The sequence below is a fragment of the Zonotrichia albicollis genome, chromosome 2, assembly GCF_047830755.1.
Source record: "Zonotrichia albicollis isolate bZonAlb1 chromosome 2, bZonAlb1.hap1, whole genome shotgun sequence".
NCBI lineage: Eukaryota > Metazoa > Chordata > Aves > Passeriformes > Passerellidae > Zonotrichia > Zonotrichia albicollis.
Window position 1 is genome coordinate 5,075,088 of NC_133820.1, and position 19,363 is coordinate 5,094,450.

At 44.9% G+C, this 19,363-nt stretch overlaps 1 protein-coding gene across 3 annotated transcripts in view; it reads left to right on the forward strand.

Moving 5' to 3' along the window:
• The window catches only part of PTGFRN (prostaglandin F2 receptor inhibitor), a 66,740-nt gene extending 50,039 nt beyond the window's left edge, over nucleotides 1–16,701 (forward strand). For all 3 annotated transcript variants that reach the window (XM_074532139.1, XM_074532133.1, XM_074532140.1), the window contains 3 exons: nucleotides 4,691–4,798; nucleotides 11,628–11,933; nucleotides 13,167–16,701. In XM_074532139.1, the coding sequence (XP_074388240.1) occupies nucleotides 4,691–4,798; nucleotides 11,628–11,933; nucleotides 13,167–13,333 (581 nt within the window). In that variant the 3' untranslated portion in view covers nucleotides 13,334–16,701. The remainder of the gene's footprint in view (nucleotides 1–4,690; nucleotides 4,799–11,627; nucleotides 11,934–13,166) is intronic.
• The last annotated feature ends 2,662 nt before the right edge of the window (nucleotides 16,702–19,363 follow it).

The window sequence follows — 19,363 nt, forward strand, 5'->3', positions numbered from 1 at the left end:
CTTGACCTTTCTCTTCTCTGCTTGGCTGGGAAATAAAGCTCCTGTCTGTGGGGAGACTGTACCTTGTTTCTGTAGAGAAGCACAGGGTAAAAGGATAAGCAAAGAAGACAAAACATCACCCAGGACCCTAGAACCTCTTCTGTTACAAAACTGGATTTTAACTGGCTCTTGGTTATTCTCTTTAAATCTGCAAGAAAAATGGGAAAATTAAAGTGTTTGGATTACTGAGCAGGGAAGGAAAGCAGGGAGAAAGTGGGGTGACATCAGGTAAAGAGGGCTCAGAATTTGTCTTAATCCTGAAGTCGAGTAAATTGCCTCGATCAACTTGAACTCCTCTTTTCCACCCTGCAGCCCCTTCAGTGTGAATCTGATTGAGCACAAAATATTAAACAAATCTTGGTTCAGCTTACAAACACCTTTTCCTTTCACTTTTATGTGTAGAGAATTAGCATAGCACTTTTTAGCTGAAAACTGTACCACTATAGGGTCTGGCTCCTGGAGTTACCTTCCTGGTGACATGAAATCAACAGTTTGAGCACTGAGATCTATTATAAAAGGGAACATTCAGAGAAAAGTACACTGAAGAAATCCTGGTTCTGGAACCTGGTTTCTCTTAAGCACTTCTGGATTTGTACGAGTAAACTTCTGACCTCAATTTCTTCACTTTCTGTTTAAAGTTGTGTAGTGTTTTTCAAGTGTTCAGAAGTCAAGAAATACTCTGAAAACTCTTACCATCCTGACTGCAGATGCTTTTTAATATAAAATTGTTATTAATTAGTTAAGTAGGGAAGAAAACTTCTTTTAGGTGTTTTATCTAAGCTTATGTAAGGCCTTATTTATAGTGAGGAGCAGATATTTTGACTTATTTTAAATCAAAGTTCTCAGCAGAACATGGCAATTTATGATGCTTAGCTCTTAGAATTGGGAGTGCTGGTTTGTTTTGTAAATCTGTGCTCTTTAATTTCCAAATTACCTGAAGGAATGACACTTATCTTCAAATCTGAAGTTATTAAAAGCCAGTTATTTCTCAGCTTTCAAGCTCATGAACAGCTTTTCAGCATTTAACTTTGCTTTGTTCTTGATGAGTTTTACAGGTCATGCTTGATCTGTCAGCCCTGCAATTGAAACTAAACTCTGCTTTGTTTATTCTCCCGAGTGACCACTAGGTGCCAATTACAGTATTTCAAACTGTTAAATGCAGGTGGCAACGATGGCCAAAGCCACATCATCTGTTATCTGCAGAGTTCTGTTTTTCTCGGTGTTAATGTAGCATGAACTCGTATCTCAGAGAAGGAGAGAGTTCCTGTCACCTCCCCAACCCTCCCAGTGACACTGAAGTGCTTGAGCGTGACGGTGCTGAGACCCTGGGCCAGTGTCATCAGTGTCTGCTGCCTGTTTTACCTCATGCCTGGATCTGTAACCTTGGCACTGAGATGTTTGGCCTCTTTTTTGTGTGGTTTTTTGGGGTCTTCTCTTTTTTTTTTTTTTTTTTTTTTTTCTTTTTTTTTTTCTTTTGTTTTGTTTTGTTTTTTGTTTGAGGGCAAAAACTCGAGAAAAGTGTATTTGAGTTTTGTGTTCTGAGCCTTGCTTGTCATGGTCCAGATCCAGAGCTTCTTGAACACTGGGTGGGGGAATGGGGCACACAGCCTTCTGTCTTTTCAGGCTTTTTTAAGGGGGACAATAAATCTCTGAAGGTGCTTTATTCTGTCCTTTCATGCCTGAGGGCAGCCTGAGGCCCAGGATCATGTGGGCAGAAGTCCTGAGATACACCCAAAGAATATATAACCCTAGGAAGCTGCAGCCACACAGTTTTCGAGGCTGAACTGAGGAACTGTCACTGCAATTAATCTTGCTTAGGTTTTAGTAAATAATTAAATGTTGTTTTCCCTCTTCAGCTGAACAGGGAAGAACACAACCCCCAACACACCTCTTGACTATTGATATCCAGTCCTAGCACAGGACAGTGATTTCTCCCTGGAGGTAGAAAAGGTAATTTGCAAGAGATGTTGCCTGCTAGGGAAATACCTGAAGGGAAAGAACTGTTTGTGCCTTACCAAGGGAAAGCACAATCCTGAAATGCCAATGCAGCTGATGCCTTGGAGCCTTCCTGCCTGGGAAGTTTTGGCTTTGGTGTGGGAGGCTCAGTGGAGAGGTGCTTGGTGACCCAAACTGAGGAGTGTGTTGGGAGTGCTGCATTTCCCTGGCTGAGTGACCAGCCAAGCTCAGCTTTTACCCTTGTGACATCCAGTGGCCAGGAATGCTCTGAGTCTGCTCCACACCAGTGGTTTGTTGGTTTGCCAGGGTTTGAAGGCAGTGTCTGTTCAACGCAGGATCCACCTGGACTTTCAGCCTAGAAGTAAGGCCTGAAAAATCCCATGTGCCCTCTTGTTTAACCTGCCAGGGGCAAGGTAGCCCATCCTTAGCCTGACAGAGCTGGAACCATGCAGTTCATCTCTCTTGCCCAACCCTTCCCAGCATCCAGCCTGTCTGCTGGAGCAGGGCATGTCCTGTATTCCTGATGGGATGTCACCTCACCTGCTGCAGGATGGACTGAGGATAGACTGAGCTATGGACAGTATCAGGATTATTGTGGTGCTGTTGTGCCTTTGATCAGTGCAGCAGAGGGACTGTGCTGGGAATGCAGGGACATTGCTAGCACATTTTGACAGTCTCTTTATTTCTTTTCTCTGACAGTTCACACACAGCTTGAGACTTTTCTGCTTTTAGTTGGCTGGAGTGCCCTGGTCCGTGCTGCCTTTAATCCCCTAGGACCTTGAACTTCTGTCTGCCCAGCTCTGAACAAGAGGATGGAAATGTCTTGATTTATCAAATAATCAAATAGGCTGCAAGGGGAATATAGTTTGGTGTGTGTGTGTGAATGTCAGGAAATAAACTGAATTCACACAAAACCAGTTGAGACAGATGCTGAGGAAGCATTCAGATTAATCTCTGTTCATCTCCTGGGAAAAGGATCCCATCATGCTGAGCTTAAGTTAGGGCTGCAGCCTGCTTGTGCAGTCACTACCTGAGCAGCTGATCTCAGTATTCTGGGTCTCTTGTTTCCTTAAATGTGTTCTAGCATAAACATGTAGGAGTCTTGGTTGGTAATCCATATATAACCTCTATTGCATCTCTACCACCCTTTTATCCTTGTTTGGGGGGGTAATTTGCGGTGTTAATTTTAAGACAAATCTTGTAGTGTCAAGCTCTCAGATTATATGTCTGCATAGTACCCTAGTGTACAAAAGTACAACTGCTTCTGGGGCAGAGGAGAGGGCTGGTGGAAACTGGGGGAGAGGGGATTTTGAAAGCTGGAGAGGTAATTATTTTTCACTGTAGTTGGAATTAATTTCTTAGTGTGCTGTGTGTTTTCTGTTGACCAAAACAAGCCAGGCCCTTGCAGTCTAGAAAGATTGCACCAAAAATTATAGCTTTGGCTTCATGATACATCCAAGTTTCTTTCCAAAACCTCAGTTTGGGAATGATGTGGTAAGTGTGTGCCATGTGGTGAGCTATCAGTGTAGAAACCTGTTGAGAGGGCATGGCACAAGTGGGTTGTTTTGGATGATTTCCTGAAGTGTTCTTCATTAAAAGCATTGTTTGCCACTGATCATCACTGGATTTGAAATTTAGGGTTCGTGTAGTAAAAGAGTGGAGGAGAGCAAATAAACAGACTTTTTTTTTCCCTCCCAAGCCACCCTTCTCTGCTTGTTGTTGCTGCTGCTGTGCCAGAAGTCGGTGAGCCAGGTAATAATGGGAGTCTAGGGAGTGTAAAAAGGGTTACTTCTTAATCTGAGTCCCAAGTTTCTTCTTGGCTTCCCTGTCTCTGTCCCCCAAAGTCATCCTGGAGGTCACTGTTGGGATCAACTTTCCTTCTGTTCACTCCTTGATTAGTGAGAGAAGTCACAAAGGTATTTTGGTACATTCTTCAGTTTCTGCCCTGTGAAATAGAGAGCATTAACAGTGCTGGCATATCTGAGGAGTTGCGATATTCTTACTTTTGCACTAGAGATGCAGCTGTTGTCAAAATTTAGAGAAGTTTTGAGGATTTTAACCTATGCATATCAGAAGTCTTTTAAAACATCACAGTGTTGTCATGGGATCTGAGTATTTCAAAACAGCCTAATGGTTTTCATTGATACCATCACCACTTTGCAGCTGAAGGAGTTACTGTACCCTTGGGGTTTTGAGACATCTTCAGAAGATGCTATCTGTGGCAGAGCCTGAAGGAAAACCCACAGAAAAGTATTATCAGATGCACTTCTTGTATTGTCTGTTCCAGTGTAGAACCATTGGTATTGTTAAGATACTGTTTTGCTTTGACTTGAATTCCTATTGACAGCTTCAACAAAAAGATCCATTCTGGATTGGCCTGAAGATCTGAACTCCCATGCTCTTAAAGGAGTCACCAGTGGAAGACCAGCTCCTTTTGTGCTGGAGAGCAGGAGGCAGATTGGGGCAGCAGCCTCTGTGTTGGGTGGAAGGTCTGATGCTTTGGGTACTTTGTTTTAGTACAGGATTAAATGGCTAACAACAAAAAACTATTTTACAACAAACTTGAATGGCTGCTTATCCCTACTTCAGAGCTCTGTCTCCACAAACTAGGAGAGAATACTTCAAAAATGTGCAGGGAAGGTGTTGGACAGTGAAGTAAAGCCTGTCATGAATAATTGTGGTTGCTCTTTTCTAGGTCCTGTGTTCAATGTCTCGGTGCATTCTGACAACCCCACGATTTACCAGGGTGAGGTGGCAGATTTGCTATGCATCGTCACGATGGAAGGAATGCCACTCGAGCCAGGTATTTCAGCAAAATTATTTCACCTGTAACTCATTTGCCTTCAGAAGTTACAGCCCCATGTCCTTTCAGTGAGGCTGGAGAGCTGAGAACCAACAATTCTGTAGAACGGCATAAAAGCAGAACAGTGTGCTTGTTTTTACACAGCTCCATTTAAAGCAAGTTTGGATTTTTTTCATTTTACTTCCTGAGGGAAGAGGGGAAAAAAAATATTCTTACCATCCAATCCCCCTCTGCTGTCCCCACCAACTGACCCCACTGCAGGTCATCTCAACCTACATCCATCAGATGGGCCATGAAAACTATTCCTATTCCCTTTAAGTGGAAAGGAGATCCATTGGTTAAACCATTTAGAAGAAAATGGTCATCTGTAAAGAAATCTTAGACAACTGACCATTCAGCTTCTTACTTCAGAGTGAATTTAAGGCTTAAGGTAAATCTAAAAATCATAATAATTGACTGCTGCAGCCTAAATGCCAAAATGAATGTTCATTGCCTTCAGAGTTGAGCATCCTTTTTTATGTGGAAGAAAGAAATACAGTACCTAGTTCCTGTGGGAAGAGTAGCAGACACAAAAGCAAATTTTTATGGAGAGCTGAAAAATTCAGAAAATTGCTCAAAACCTAGCTGCTTGCCAAGCATTGTCTGAGCTGCTTTTCATCAAAATGCTGTGAGAGTAACTCTCTTTCTTATACCCAAAATTTGGGTTTGGAGTCAGTTGAGTCATTATGTATATGGATATAAGCATCTCTTTAAAATAAATCTACTAATATATATGTAAATATAAATATATGTGAATATATCTAAATATAAAGTTGCCATGATTTATGCCAAACTTAAAAGCCTACACATAAACCACTACAAAAGAGGTGCTGTGCAGAAAATATTACTTATGATGTAGTGGCTGATGAGATGAGGTACCAGGCTTAGTAAAGGCCCATCACTTTGAAATTACAAGATGTCTGTTCTACATTAAATCTGAGCGTGGCAGGGAAGCAATTTGCCAGATTACAGTCGTGTGCTGCCTGTGAAAAAATGATAGAAGTCTGTAGATTGTATTATTGAAATGCTTGGTAGGGAGGAAAAGCTGAGTAAACCTTATTGCTGTCAAAAGACCCACAGCCTGGGATATTGGGCACAGCTGTGCATCCACCTCAGCCTGTCCTGTGGCTTCTGCTCTGCAGGAAGCCTCTTGCACGTTGAGGTGTGCTCAAGCTCTTGGAGGGATTGTTGTGAGGCAGTGCCCAGAGCGGCTGCCTTCCTTTCCAAAGCAATAATTGCTGACAGGGAGCAGCTGCTGCTTCTGCTGGTGCTCGACAGCCTCAATGAGCTCTGCGTTGCCTTGTGAAAGAGGCCTCAGCACCCCTGACTCACTTAAAACTTGAAAACTGGGACACAACAAGTTCCATGTGAATATGAGGAGGAGCTTCTTTACTGTGAGGGCGACCACACTCTGGAACAGGTTGTCCAGAGATGTTATGGAGGCTCCTTCTCTGGAGAGATTCAAAAGCCCTCTCGACAAAATCCTGTGTCATGTGCTCTGGGATAACTCCTGAGCAGGGAGGTTGGACCAGGTGACCTCCAGTGATCCCTTCCAGCCTCAACCATGCTGTGAAAAGAGGCTGGAAGGGATCACTGGAGGTCACCTAGTGGAAGTGGGGCTCTCCTGTCAGAACTTCACTGCAGTTGGGTTTGGGATGGGTTTGTGTGTATTTGGTACCTTGAGACTGGAAGGAACATGGACAGTATAAGGATAATCAAAAAGGTGTTGCCTTCTGAGGAGCTGCTCATAGCAGCACAGTTAAAACTTAACTTGGCAACTTCACAAGGGTTTGTGGGTGTCTGTTGAATTGATAGATTATCCCTGGAGCTGGAGGTGACGCTGTTTCCAGCAGTCATGGGCAACCAGAGCAGATTCTTAAATGTCAGCACTGTAATCTGTTCCATGGCTGGGTAATGTCATCTTGGACATGGCAGACCTCTGTGGTGGTTTTTTTATCTTGTTTCTTTCATGTTGGTGGTTTGTTTGGTTTCTTTCTTTTTCAGTCTGTAATGGGGCAGATGAGGCACAGAAAAGTAAACCTAGGCTGGAGTAAAATGTGGCATTATGGCAGGTTTTGAGGGGACTTTTCAGTCCCTGCTCTGAGCCCCCAGTTGCAGGATGGGCAGGATTTAGGGCCTAACCAGTCATGCTGTGTGGTGAAACACAGTCCTTGCTGGTCCTCTGGATGCAGATGCAGGGAACAGCTGGAATTGATGCAGGGTGTGCAGACTTCCCTCATCCATCTGCCTTCCTGGCCTTGGGAGCTGGAGGGGGCTGATGGAGCAGCTTAGAGGAAGGGATTGAGGGCTTGTATGGTAGCAAACATGTAGTTCCTCACTGGTAGCCTTATTCCTCTGTGTCCCATCCCTGATCTGTCTTTATGCTGTGTCACTATCACAATTTAATTCACAATCGGAATGGAGGACTTGCTTTTTAAATTAGTGCCAAGTGTTAGACAGACTGTGAAAATACAGGGCTGTCTCATCCCGCTGGGGACATGAGGCACGCTGTTAGGGAAAGCCTACACCTGGCATTTAGAGAAACAAGGCAAGAGTTATCAGCATCTTCTGGAAGAAAACAGATGACTGCAGTACAGACATGGTCATTCCATTTGGGAATGTGATGAGAAAGGACAAAAGAGCAAATGCATTTGACTCCCTTCTGAGGGGCGTGGTGGCTTTCAAGGCCATCTGTACTTCTTGTGTCAGTCTGCTGCAGGGCTGTGGTATGGGATCCCCTGTGAGCAGAGGAGGAGCAGGATGTTTCCCAAGATATCCTGTTAGATGCACATCCTTTGGATGTATTTGGTATGCCAGCCAGCTCTGCTCTTGTGCACACAGACACTCAACTTTGCAGGCATGCATGTGCATTAGTATGTATGCTTCCTGTAGTACATTGGTTTCAGGGGCTACCTCTTCTCCCTCTTTGTATGCACAATTAAAAAAATTAGTACTTTCAAGGAGCTGAAGAAAAGCTGAATGACCAGTTATCTTTGTCAGTGCCATTTGTTCATTAGATTGATTTTTTTAAAGATTTTTTTTATTCCAGAGGCATCACTTATGGTTTGAACCTTTTTTCTGGTAGAGGCAGCTCACAATGCTTCCAGTGTGTGTTTGTGGGAAATTTTCAAAGGGTAGAAAAGGTTTTGGCGTGACTGCTACATGCTTTAATTTCCTCTGCTTCTTTGAGACCCTGCTGAAATCGAGTGTGTGTTACTAAGCCCAGTACATGGCAGCAACTGCTCCTCTAAAGAAGTGCTCCTTTGCTTTGGCAGCTGTGCTTGGTGTTTGGAATTGGTACGAGGGGAATATGTGTGTGTGTCAGTGGGGAATAGTAGTTCTTCTGTGCCCTGAAGATATAAAAGCTGCTTCTGATACTTCTGTTGAATACACATTTTCACAAATGATCTCTCTAGACTTCCCAGATCACCCATTCTTGGGTTGTATGCTTAGGGATTTAAGAGTATTACTTACTGTGTCTGAAAGAAGATGTGGGGTTTTTTTATCTGCTCCAGCCAGACCCAATGAGCGCTCTGGAGAATTTAACAAAACCAGCTTGTTTACCCCTTATATGGCTTGAAGTGGTTTGCTCAGCTCTCTAGGAAGCCCTATTCAACCTCATTTAAATGTAGTAAACAAAAAGGGTCTCAAAATTGGGATTCAACACTGTAACAGGATGCTGAGAGAGCTCCATTCTAAGCAGTGGAAGTGTATGGTTCCTAAGAAGCTGGTCTAGAAATAGGATTCCCTCTTTTGAGGAGTGATTGGTCAGGGAAGTAGCTAAGACCCAGACAGCTTAGCCCTGTGTGTCAAATCCAAATGTGCCTAAAGATGTGCTTTACATGCTGATGATCCTCACTGGCTGAGGAGGGGAGGAAGCACGGCAGCACTGCTAACTCTGCTCCCAGAGCTCTCAGAGGGCAGCTCCCAGTGCTCTCTGTTCCTTTAGGGTGCATCTCCTGGTGGCACTGAGGTCCCTGATGCCCTTGTGGTCACTGGGATGTGAGGCTTCACTGTGTCCCACACTACTGAATGTGGCACAGACAGAAGCAGGAAAAGAAACCTTTGTTGAGTGGGAGTGTGGTTCTTGAAGTGGAGTTTTTGTAGATTTGGGTCAAAAATTGAGTGGCTCATCAGCATTGATGCAAGGTGTGTGGAAGGAGGCAGATGCCTAGTGTGTGCCCTGTTTTATGTCAGTGAATCTACATATTTATTAGCACTTGGGAGCTGCTAGGTATGTTCATCTCTGATATTTAGGGAGCACCTGATTTATGTCCTGGCTTTGCTATATTTGTCTGTGTTTTTATGGCATGAAACCCAGAGATACAGCGAAATGAATCAGATGACTTTGCTGTATTAAGCTATTTCAAGGAGGATAGTGACAGAGTGCTCGGAGCCAAATCCTCCCTTTGACTGTCTGTAGTGAGTCACTAATTGCAAACTGTGTACTGGCTAATAAAATATGTTGGCATAATAATGTTGTCCCACGTTGTAATTACAGAAGATAGATTCAGATATTTCAAAATGACAGCAAGTGCCTGTACTCATGTGAAGGGACAGGAACCTCAAATTATCTGAGATGCAAAAGAAGGAATTCTTCAAAGCTGCCTGAGGATCTGAAGACTAGATTATTGTTATTATCTTTTAATATCTAAATGTATTGCTTAAGGAAGGTCAGTGGTGTGTTAAGTATAATTTGACTTAGCCTGAAAGGTGTCCATGTGCTCCTACAGCACCTGGAAGCACAAAAGCAAGTGTCAGTCTTGGATCTTTGGAAGGAATTGGTCATTCCCAACGTGCTGCCTGTGGACCAGTGCTATTACTATATTTGGCATAAACAGACAGCAGGGATGAAGAGTGGTTTCTATAAACAGAGCTCTCTCCAGCAGAGGCCCTGTTTCCCATAGACATTTGGATGAGTGTACAAAGCAGAGGTCAAAGTTTGGTCTCTTTGACTGAACATGTGTTTATGGTAATTTTTATTAACATTGGTTTCAAGGGAAGTGGTCCAAGTGCCTTGCCAAGTAACTCATAGTAGGATTTGCAGGATGAGAGGCAAGAGGGATTGCTCTGAGGGCTGCTGGTACATGTGGCCTGTGCTGAGCCCAGAACACCAGGCTGGGGCAGGCAGGGCAGGAACCTGGCTGCTGTCCCAAAACAGCTTGGTCAGACACTGTCTCTGCTAGGAACATGTGCTTTCTCATGTTTTTGTTTTGTTTCTGTAGGCGTGTGTAAAACCAGTGCACCTTAGGAAGGAGTTAGTTATACTTCAAACGCTGGTTTGTTTGGCTTTTTTTTTCTGCAGTAAGGAGGAATGTCCCACATGGCCAGCTGATAATATACTTCAAGTAAAAGAGCTGAGGCTGTCCCTTTTCTTCCTTTAAAATATGGAAGTTCCCTTCTTTTCCAAAGTGCTAGCTTGCCTGATAGACTTAAAAATCATCTTCACTTAGATCTGTAAACAATTTCAGTACAACAGCAGGCTTAGGGCTTCCATTAGCCTGGAGGTCAAATGTGAAAGTTTAAGAGAAAAAACCCCACTCATTTAGCCAAAAGATCAGTTTCAAGTTTCAGATTGCTAGTACTGTATTTTTCAGAGCTCTCAATACTAGAAAATGGAGGTTTGGTACATTGCCAAGAATCACTGGGACTGCCTTAGGTGTGCACCCACTATGCCAGTACTCCAAATTCAGGACAGAAATAGTAATTTCTGTTTCCACTTTGGGCCCATTGGTTTGCTGATGTACCAGGAAGGAGGACCTGTGAGGAAACAAGTGAGCAGGCTTTGGGTCATGCCAGGTTTCAGACTCTGACAGGTGTTGCTGGGCGCATGATAGCAAAGAATAGTGGTGATTTTGAAAGTAGATACTCAGCTACATCTGCCTAATAGGCTTAGGGCTGAGATTTGCTAATGAGATCAATAGGACCTTGCATGAACACAGTGAGCTGGATGTGCTGATGGACTCTGACTGCCTGCCAGCTGTGTCAAAAGTGTAAGTTTCTGCAAATCCATATTATAGACTGTGTCTTTGGGTGGTGAAACTTGCACAAGGCATCATGTCTGGTGTGTCACAGGAACCCACAACTCTGGGAAAAATGTATAAAAGCAGCATGGTCAGGCTTTACTCCTGAATGTTTGGTACTGTTGCAAGTAATTTTTTGTGCACTGTGCAGAATATGTGTTCATTTAGGCAAACTCTAAATGTAAGGAAGGGGCCTTCAGGATAGAGCCTTCTGATCTTGTGCTTGTGTAAGGCCCTCATGAAGACAGTGACTGCAAATCAGTCTGTGCTAGCAAATATCCAGCACACCCACTCCCATTCACTATAGGTGCAGCATAACTGTAGAACTTCTACAGTTAGATATAAATATATAAAAGTTATGTATAAATGTGTGTATGTGTGTGTGTGTGTATATATATATATATATGCACACACTAAGTCTGCTTGGTAAAAACTTTGATCAGAGTTAAATACAAGTTTCAGAATAGCAGGCAGAAAGGCAAGAAATCACTTTAGTGTCATCCCTGTGGTAAGTCACCCTTTCTGTACAACTCCATTCTTCCTGTCAATGCATTTCATTGCAGTTCACTGCTTGAATCTTCCTAGAAAGGACATGTTCAGGGGACTCTCTCTTTTTCTTTCTGTTTTCTTTTTTATTTTTTTTCTCATCTGCTGTCAGACCAGTGCTGGCTGTGCTGCTTACAGATTGTTTTTGCTGAGAAATGGCACTGTGGATGCTTTTCAGGACTCACCAATGCGTGTGAACTCTTCTCTGTCCCCACACACAGATGACATGTCCTTTGACGTCTCCTGGTTTGCTGTGCGCTCCTTTGCCCTGGACAGGGAGCCCATCTTGCTGGCCTCCCTGGACAGGAGGGGCATCGTGTCCCAGGGCAGGAGGAACGGGAGTAGCGAGCTGAGCCTGGAGCGGATCAGCCCTCTGGAGTTCCGGCTGCGCGTGCACGGCTGCGAGGACCAGGACTTCGGGAACCACTACTGCCTGGTGACGCCCTGGGTGCGCTCTGCCACGGGCGTGTGGCAGCGCGAGCCCGACATCAGAGCCAAACCCATCTTCCTCTCTGTCAAAATGGATGGTGAGACACTGAGACGTTTCGGTTTTAACGCCTTTTTATGTCTTTTTGTGGCAAACATTCCCCATCACTGCTTTTAAAGGTGCCTCTGGTAATCTCATTAGGTTTTGTCATCTTTTTTATATGGTTAGCAATTTCTGATTCCAGATTCTTCAGAGTAGAAGAATCTGTTCTGCCTAAACAGTTGATAGAGACAAGACTGGAGCATTTTCTTTCCTCATCACCTCTTGGTGATGTTTTCCATAGCTGAAGCATCTTCCAGTCAAGGGCACAGTATTCTCTTCAAGTGTTAACCCTTTGCTGCCTGCTGGGAGGAAGCCTTGGTTTGCAGATGGGGTGTATGAATTAGTCACACTGTGGTTAGTGTCAAAGCTGAGAAGAGAAAAATCAGAGCTCTGCCTCCTTCCTCCCTCTCTGATGACAAGACTTGTTGCTCCCTGCACTCTATGCCTTGTCTGCTTTCCACCCAGAGTTGCAAGTGTTGCTAGACTTCATGAGCAGGAAGTTGCACACTAGATACTGCATTCAGAATTCAGCTAAGGAGTAAAATGAATACAGGAGGGGTTTTGAACTGGTTGCTTTCTTGATATTTCCAGGAGAGGTCATTTTTGGAAGTTCCATGAACTTGAAATGAACAAGAAGCTTTTGTTCTCCCCACTGTGCTGATAACTATTATAACTGTACTTTCCAAACCCCTTTCAGTTCTTACTGCCTTTTAACTGAGCAGTAGGTACTTCAAAATCTTGGGTTTTTTTTTTGTTTAGGCACCAGCTTTGGTTGATTAGATAGAGTAAATATATAGTAGTTCTAATAATTCAAAGCACAAAGGAGTCCACTCCTTGCTTTTTGGAAATTATAAAGAATGCAGCCACACTCTGCCTCTGATGGGGAAGCAATCCAATATTTTGTTTGGAGAAATGCGTGAGAGGATAATTTTTGAAATAAACTCTACTTTGCTATCTCACTCCAGGGCTCTTCTGGTGCTTCCAGCCTCTTGAAGGCTTTGAAATTATAGAGGAAGAATTAGGGTGAAGAGGAAAGGGAGAGACTAAATGACCAATTTTTCAAACCTGAGAAGATGAAAATCAAGAAGGAAAATTAGTGTAATTTCTTTCTGAAATAATTAATCTGCCCCGACTGAATAACGTGGAATTTTCTCCTTTTTCAGGCAGGCAGAAATGAAGGGGATGTCCGAGTTTCTCAGCGAGGTCTAATGACTGTGATTTCCTTTTCCAGTTCTGAACGCGTTCAAGTACCCGCTGTTGATCGGCATCGGCCTGGCCACGGCCATCGGACTCCTGTCCTGCCTCATTGGCTACTGCAGCTCCCGCTGGTGCTGCAAGAAGGAGGTGCAGGAGACGCGGCGCGAGCGGCGCCGCCTCATGTCGATGGAGATGGACTGAGCGCCCAGCTGGGCACGCTGCATTTCAGGAGAGACTCACAGGGCTCCTGGACTGTGCTGGGACTCTTGCTCACAGGCCCAGACAAGACAGTGCGTTTGCTCTCTGGTTTCAGCCTGGACCTCAGCTTCTCCTCGTTACACATCATGTCCTGAGAACAATCAGGCCATATTTAGCAATTTGGGAGTTCTCTTTTTCCAGCAGCACTTTCTGCATAGGGATCATGTCCTTCTAATGTGCAAACTGTTGAGCCTTCTTTCAGCAGGGCCCTGTGACAAAATTCATTAATGTTTGTTTGTTCATTGGTTTTTTTCCCCCCCTCTCGGTTTTGGAAAGATGTCCCTGTATGAAAGCAAGGTGGGCAGGATGATGAACGGGAAAGAGGCTGGTAAGTGTTAGACTTTCACTGTATTAACCAATCTGCCTTCCCCCTCTGTCCCCATCACACCATCCTGTTCCCTTTCTCTTTCCACCCTGGTACCTCAGAGACGTCTCTGTGTTGGGTTGAAGGCTGGGGAAGGTTCCTGTGCTGGAGCCATCATGAGGCTGTTCCAGCAAAGAATTGTTTTATGGTTGTCAGCATGACTTCTCTTCCCTGGCTTTCCAAGAGATTGCAGTTAATCCTGACACCTAACTTGCCTGGTGGATGTCTTTGAAGCACTTTTTTAAAACCTTTTCTTTTCAGTGCTCAAATCTCTTAGCTGTGGTGAGTAGGGACTGACTTGGCAACCCTGAAGAGTCGATTCTCAAACATTTGATGGATGTCTGCCTATGGTCACCTTCTCCCACACCCTTCCACCTTCTCTTCCCCCCACTACAGCTGCTCACATGGTGCCTGAGACCCTGTCCTGCTTGTGGCAGGGGGGCACGTGGTATCTAGGGACAAGGCTCAGCCTGCTGCTGGCCTCAGCAGGGAGGTTGGAGACCTTGCTCCCCAGGTGATGGTGTGACCTATGAAAATAATAAGAGATGGATCTTCATCTGCAGTTGGCCAACTGATCATGTTTAGAGACTCATAAACAATGTATTACCAAATGCACGGACCAGACTTCAGTGCTGCTTCTGCCAGTCACTCACTGGTAACCCTCAAACCTGTGAGCAGAACCTGAGATCTGCAGTAGCTGCAGTACAGCTCAGGGTAGGAATAAGAGCAAGCCCAAGAGGGCAGCAAGAATCCTTCAGGCTCCCAGGGCCCTGGTCTTGAGCATGAGCCTTTCAGAGGGCCTTTTCCCCTGGGCTTGAGACCTATTCCTCGGTGCTATAGTGTGGAACTCCTGCTTTGGTCTTCCAAATACACTGACCTGGCTCCTGAGGGGGAGCAGCATCTTTGCCAGGCAGTTCTGTCTTCCCAGCACGGCTGGTGTTCTAAGCAATAAGGGTCAGAATAAAGATGCTGTGTACAGACGAGCGATGAAGTGGGACCTCACCACAGTCTGATGTCACAGCCGTGGTTTGGCTTGCGTCAGGAAGGGTGAGAAATGCAGAGGTGAGGCCAGGGCTCAATCCTTACCATGGCTTTTAAAGGATGGTAAAGAGGAGCATCCATGGAAGGTAGTGGCTGTGGTGTGCTGTTGCTAATTAGACATTAGTTATGTCCTAGACAATCTTCTTCTCTAATAGCTCATCCCACTGCATATTCCAGGGGAGCTGCAGGTCTGGTATCTGGCCTATGAAGGTTTTTTGTGCTAAGCTTTCTTATTGTGAATTGTTTTTTTGTGTCTTGCATTGTGACCTTTGTTCTTAGGCCGATGTGAAGGGGTTTTCCAGAAGGCTGCTCTGTGTCCTGTCTGTGAGCATGCATACAGTCACATCTGTGTGCATAGAGGTGCCCAGGGATTTCTGAAAGATGAGTATGAAACATCTTCAAAATGGGCTTAATTTGCAGAGTTGGGGCTTTCAATTTGTTATTTAAGACATTTCATGTAGTATTCCAAAACTGGGACCCCCAGACCTATGAACCTCTGAAAGACTTTGTCCTGAAGGTACATAGCAAGTTTTCTTTCTGGCCTGATGTTTTTCTTTCTGGAAGAGCTCTGACAAGGCCTCTGCTGCGGGCAGACTTAGCCTTTCCTGAAGAACGAGGCAGAAGCAGTCTCCAGCTTCCACTGTGAAAGCCCAGAAATCTGTAGCAATTCTTTCCAAAGGAAGGGAGTTCAGGAAAGAATTCACTCAGATAGTACTTTGACAGCAAGAATTTTTCTTCCTCTCCTATCTCTAGTGAAATCTTGATTTTTTTCCTGGGATGTTATGAAACACTATTCTGATGTTTGGGATGCTGGCTGATCTAGCAGCTTCTTTCCTGCATTAACATCTGCTTTCTTCTCAGAAGGTTTGTGGCATTGGGGTATCTTGGGAGGGGTGGAAGTGGTGGTGAAGTTCTAAGCACAGCATCAGTCACTTTTTTCCTGGCAGACTGACTCCTTGTCTATCTATGCCCTTGGTTAAGTTTTAGGGGGAGAGGATCGTGACCGTAATGCAATAATTAGGGAATGGATGAGCAGGGCAATAACTAGGGAATGGATGAGCCAGCTCTTCCCAAACACACAATACAGCACACTTCCTCCCTGCTGGAAAAAAACTCAGGGTTATTTTGGTCAGGGCTCCCTTCTTCTGTAGTGAAAGGTCCCCATGTCCTTATCCAATGCTGACCTTCCTCCACAGCCCATAAAAACCAACTTTGTCACTCCAAGTGAAGGAAGCTTTGCCACTAGCTTGTACTGCTGACAGCCCCTTGGAAGGCAATGCTGCATCCCATCCCACCCTGTATTTGCTGTAGTTGGAAGGCTAGAAGCTGATGGGCTAGACCTAGCCCCCAGGTTTCCTTCTACTTGTGCCAATTTTGTATTATCCCCTTTTTTAAAAATAGAGTGTGAATCTTCTCTCTAAGGGAAAAAAAAAATCTAGGTCACTTTTCATGTTTTTTATTATTATTATTATTGTTATTATTATTTTGTGTGTGACCAGGGTTTGTGTGAGTGGAGGTGTGTGTGCATCTGGTTGTGTATTAAACCTGCAGAGTATCAGAAGAGTAAGCTGCCTGTGGTGCAGTACAAGCATCCATATCCTCCCTGCTGCAACCTGTGGTATTGTCAAAGTATCCTAAGGGCTCACATTGATCTTCCTCTGTTTGCATTGCCACGTCTCCTGGTTAAGCTGGTAAATTCCTCCAGGCTCTTGGAATTTCGATCCAGGGCAACCTTGAACATCATACAGCAGAAGGGCAAGATATTTTCTTTCTTTTGTTTTAATTTCAAAATTATAAAATAAAGTTTTGGGCACAATTCTGGAATGCAGGTACTGAATAGTTCTAACAATGCCGTGTAAAATGTTCCTTTTTATGTTTAAAATAAAGATTATGTCCTTTTTGATTATCTGTGCTGTGGGTCTGGATGTCTGAGTTAGGGGCAGTTCTTTCCTTGTTCCCTGCATGTGTGCAGACACTGTTGTTGAAGGTATAAAATGTAAACCTCACAGTCCTGTTTCCAGCACTGTTTACCCTGTAAAATAAGCATGAACCCTATTTTTACAATAAGTTTTAAATATTTGCCTACATTTCTGGGATGAATTGGAAAGCATAATTATTTTCTGAATCTATTGTGTTTCTACCCCACTGTAAGTCACCCTTTTTCTTGGGAGAGTTTTATTTTGATTAGCTAAGGACAGGAGTCACAGTTGGGAGTGTATATTTAATATCTGCTGTAAATCTGGTGTTAGATGTTGAGTCTTCCTTGACCCCTTCATGAGGCTTCTCATTTCCAGAATACCAGGAGGAAAATTGGTAATGTTGGAAGAAAACTTCATGCTTTCTTTGCCAATGGCTGAGTTTAGGATGTTTTTTACCCCCAGCAACCATGCAAGGACACTGAAATCCTACAGCAAGGAGAGGTGACTTGCTGTCATGGTTTGATCCCAGCTGGCAGCCAAGCCCCACATGGCTACTCACTCACTCCCCCACTAGTGGGATGGAGAATTGGAAGGGTAAAAGGGATAAAAATACATGTGTTGAGCTAAAGACAGTTAAATAGGGAAAGAAAAAGCCATAGATGGAAACAAAGGCAGGAGCTCAGCCATCCCCAGGAGAGCAGGGCTCTGTCACTCGTAGTGGTGACTCAGGAAGGCAAACACGTTTCAATGTGAATGTTCCCCCTTCCTCCTCCTCCCACCACTTTTACATGCCCAGCATGGCACTGTCTGCTGTGGGGTATCCCTGGGGTCACCTGTCCTGGCTGTGTCCCCTCCCACCTCCTTGTGATCCCACTCACTGCTGGGGTAGAGAGAGAGGAAGAAAAGGCCTTGGCTCTGTGCAGGCTCTGCCCTGCACTAAGGAAAACATCCCTGCATTATCAGCACTGCTCCCAGCACAAATCCCAACCACTGCCCCGTGCTAGCTACTGTGAAGAAAATGAACTTTATTCCAGCCAAAACCAGCACATTTCCTTTCCAGCAGGAAGTTGTTTGAGGCAGCAGTGGTTTTGGGAGGCCAAGGCAGGCTTTGGCAAGGTGAGTTTGTGTTCAGTGTGGTGTGTGCTGTGTCTGACAGGCTGCAGTGCAGGCCAAGTGACAGCAAAAGTGTGTTCCTTTCGCTTCTTTCTAGATGGAAAGGTGTGCTCTGCTAAGTGTGCTTGCAGGAAGCTGGGAGGTGGCACGAAGCTCTAAATCCTTAAGAAGCAGCAGGAGCCATCAGCTGAGATCCAGGAATGTCACAAATGGTCCCTCAGCAGAGCCTCTGACACAGGGACAGCAGGAAGGAGTGGTGGAGGAGTCCTTGGCCTCGAGCTCTGCAGGTTACTGCTCACAGGTAAGTTTGGATTAGTTTTTATGAAATTCACTTGCCTTCCCCACCCCCTGGTGGGATGACCTAGGTCTTAATACCATTCTTGTAAACGTTCTTGGATTTTGTCATTAAAAGGAAAGCTGAAAAATATAAGTCTGGAAATGCGAGGGGGTACTGGCAAGTGCGTGCCTGGGTGTTGCAGTGAGTGATGGGAGGTGTCAGGTCTCTAACACTGCCTTGTACCTGCCATGGGCTCAGCTCTCCCAGCTGCTGATGGAGCTATGGCCTGCTGCCACAGGGGCAGTCTGAAAAGCACTTATGTGCCAGAGCCTGAGAGTTTAGTTGCTTTCATAACAGCAGGCTCAGACAACATGCCTGGCTGTCCTTTTTCTCTGACAGACCCTATTGGTGCTGCCGTGGCTCTGGCTGACTGCCCTGCTCGGGTCAGGGCCCGTCCAAAGCCCCTCTCTGGGCTGGAGCTGCCTGGTGTCAAGCAGGATGCACGAGGAGACCCGCCTCCTCTTTGTCATGTGAAGCTGAAGCCCTGCCATGCAAATCTTCCAAGGAAATGTGTGGCTTTAGCCTTTCCCGTGGGACTTGCCACACTTCTCTGGCTGCAGGGGGCTGAGGCCTGCACAGCAGGTATCAGGACAAATGGTGTTTCAGGAGAGAGTCTTGAGTGACTGATTGAAGCTGTGGGATGTGCTAACTGAAGGGAAAGCCACTTCTCATCCTTGTGCCAAATACACCTCAAATGCCACGTGTAGCTTTCAGTCAGAGAGCCTTTTGCCAGGGGTCCCCTTCTGCTACTGAGGAAAATGGCATTGTGTTGTAGCCAGCAGATGACTGATCCTGCTGATGAAGGAAACCAGGCCCTGTGGATTTCCAGGTCCCTCAGGAGAGCTGCCATAGACACAAGCTGTTCTCCTCTCCTTGGCATCAGAGCTGCATTCCATCAAGTGCCAGAAGCGTAAGAGCTTCCACCTCTGCCAAGGGGGTAGAGAGGCAGGACTTTGCAATACAGGCTTTGGGAAGGCAAGCTAGCATTATATTTATAATTATATTTATAAATATATTTGTAAATATATTTATATTTGTATTTGTATTTGTTCATCTGGGATTTTATTACCTCCAGCGTGTGCTGGGCCTTAGAGCAGAGCACAAACTTAGTCTGAGCACACCTCAGTTGTTGTCAGAGACAAATGAGCACCAAGTTCTGTTTCTTCTTAGCAACTTAACCTGGCTTATGCCCTCTAGTT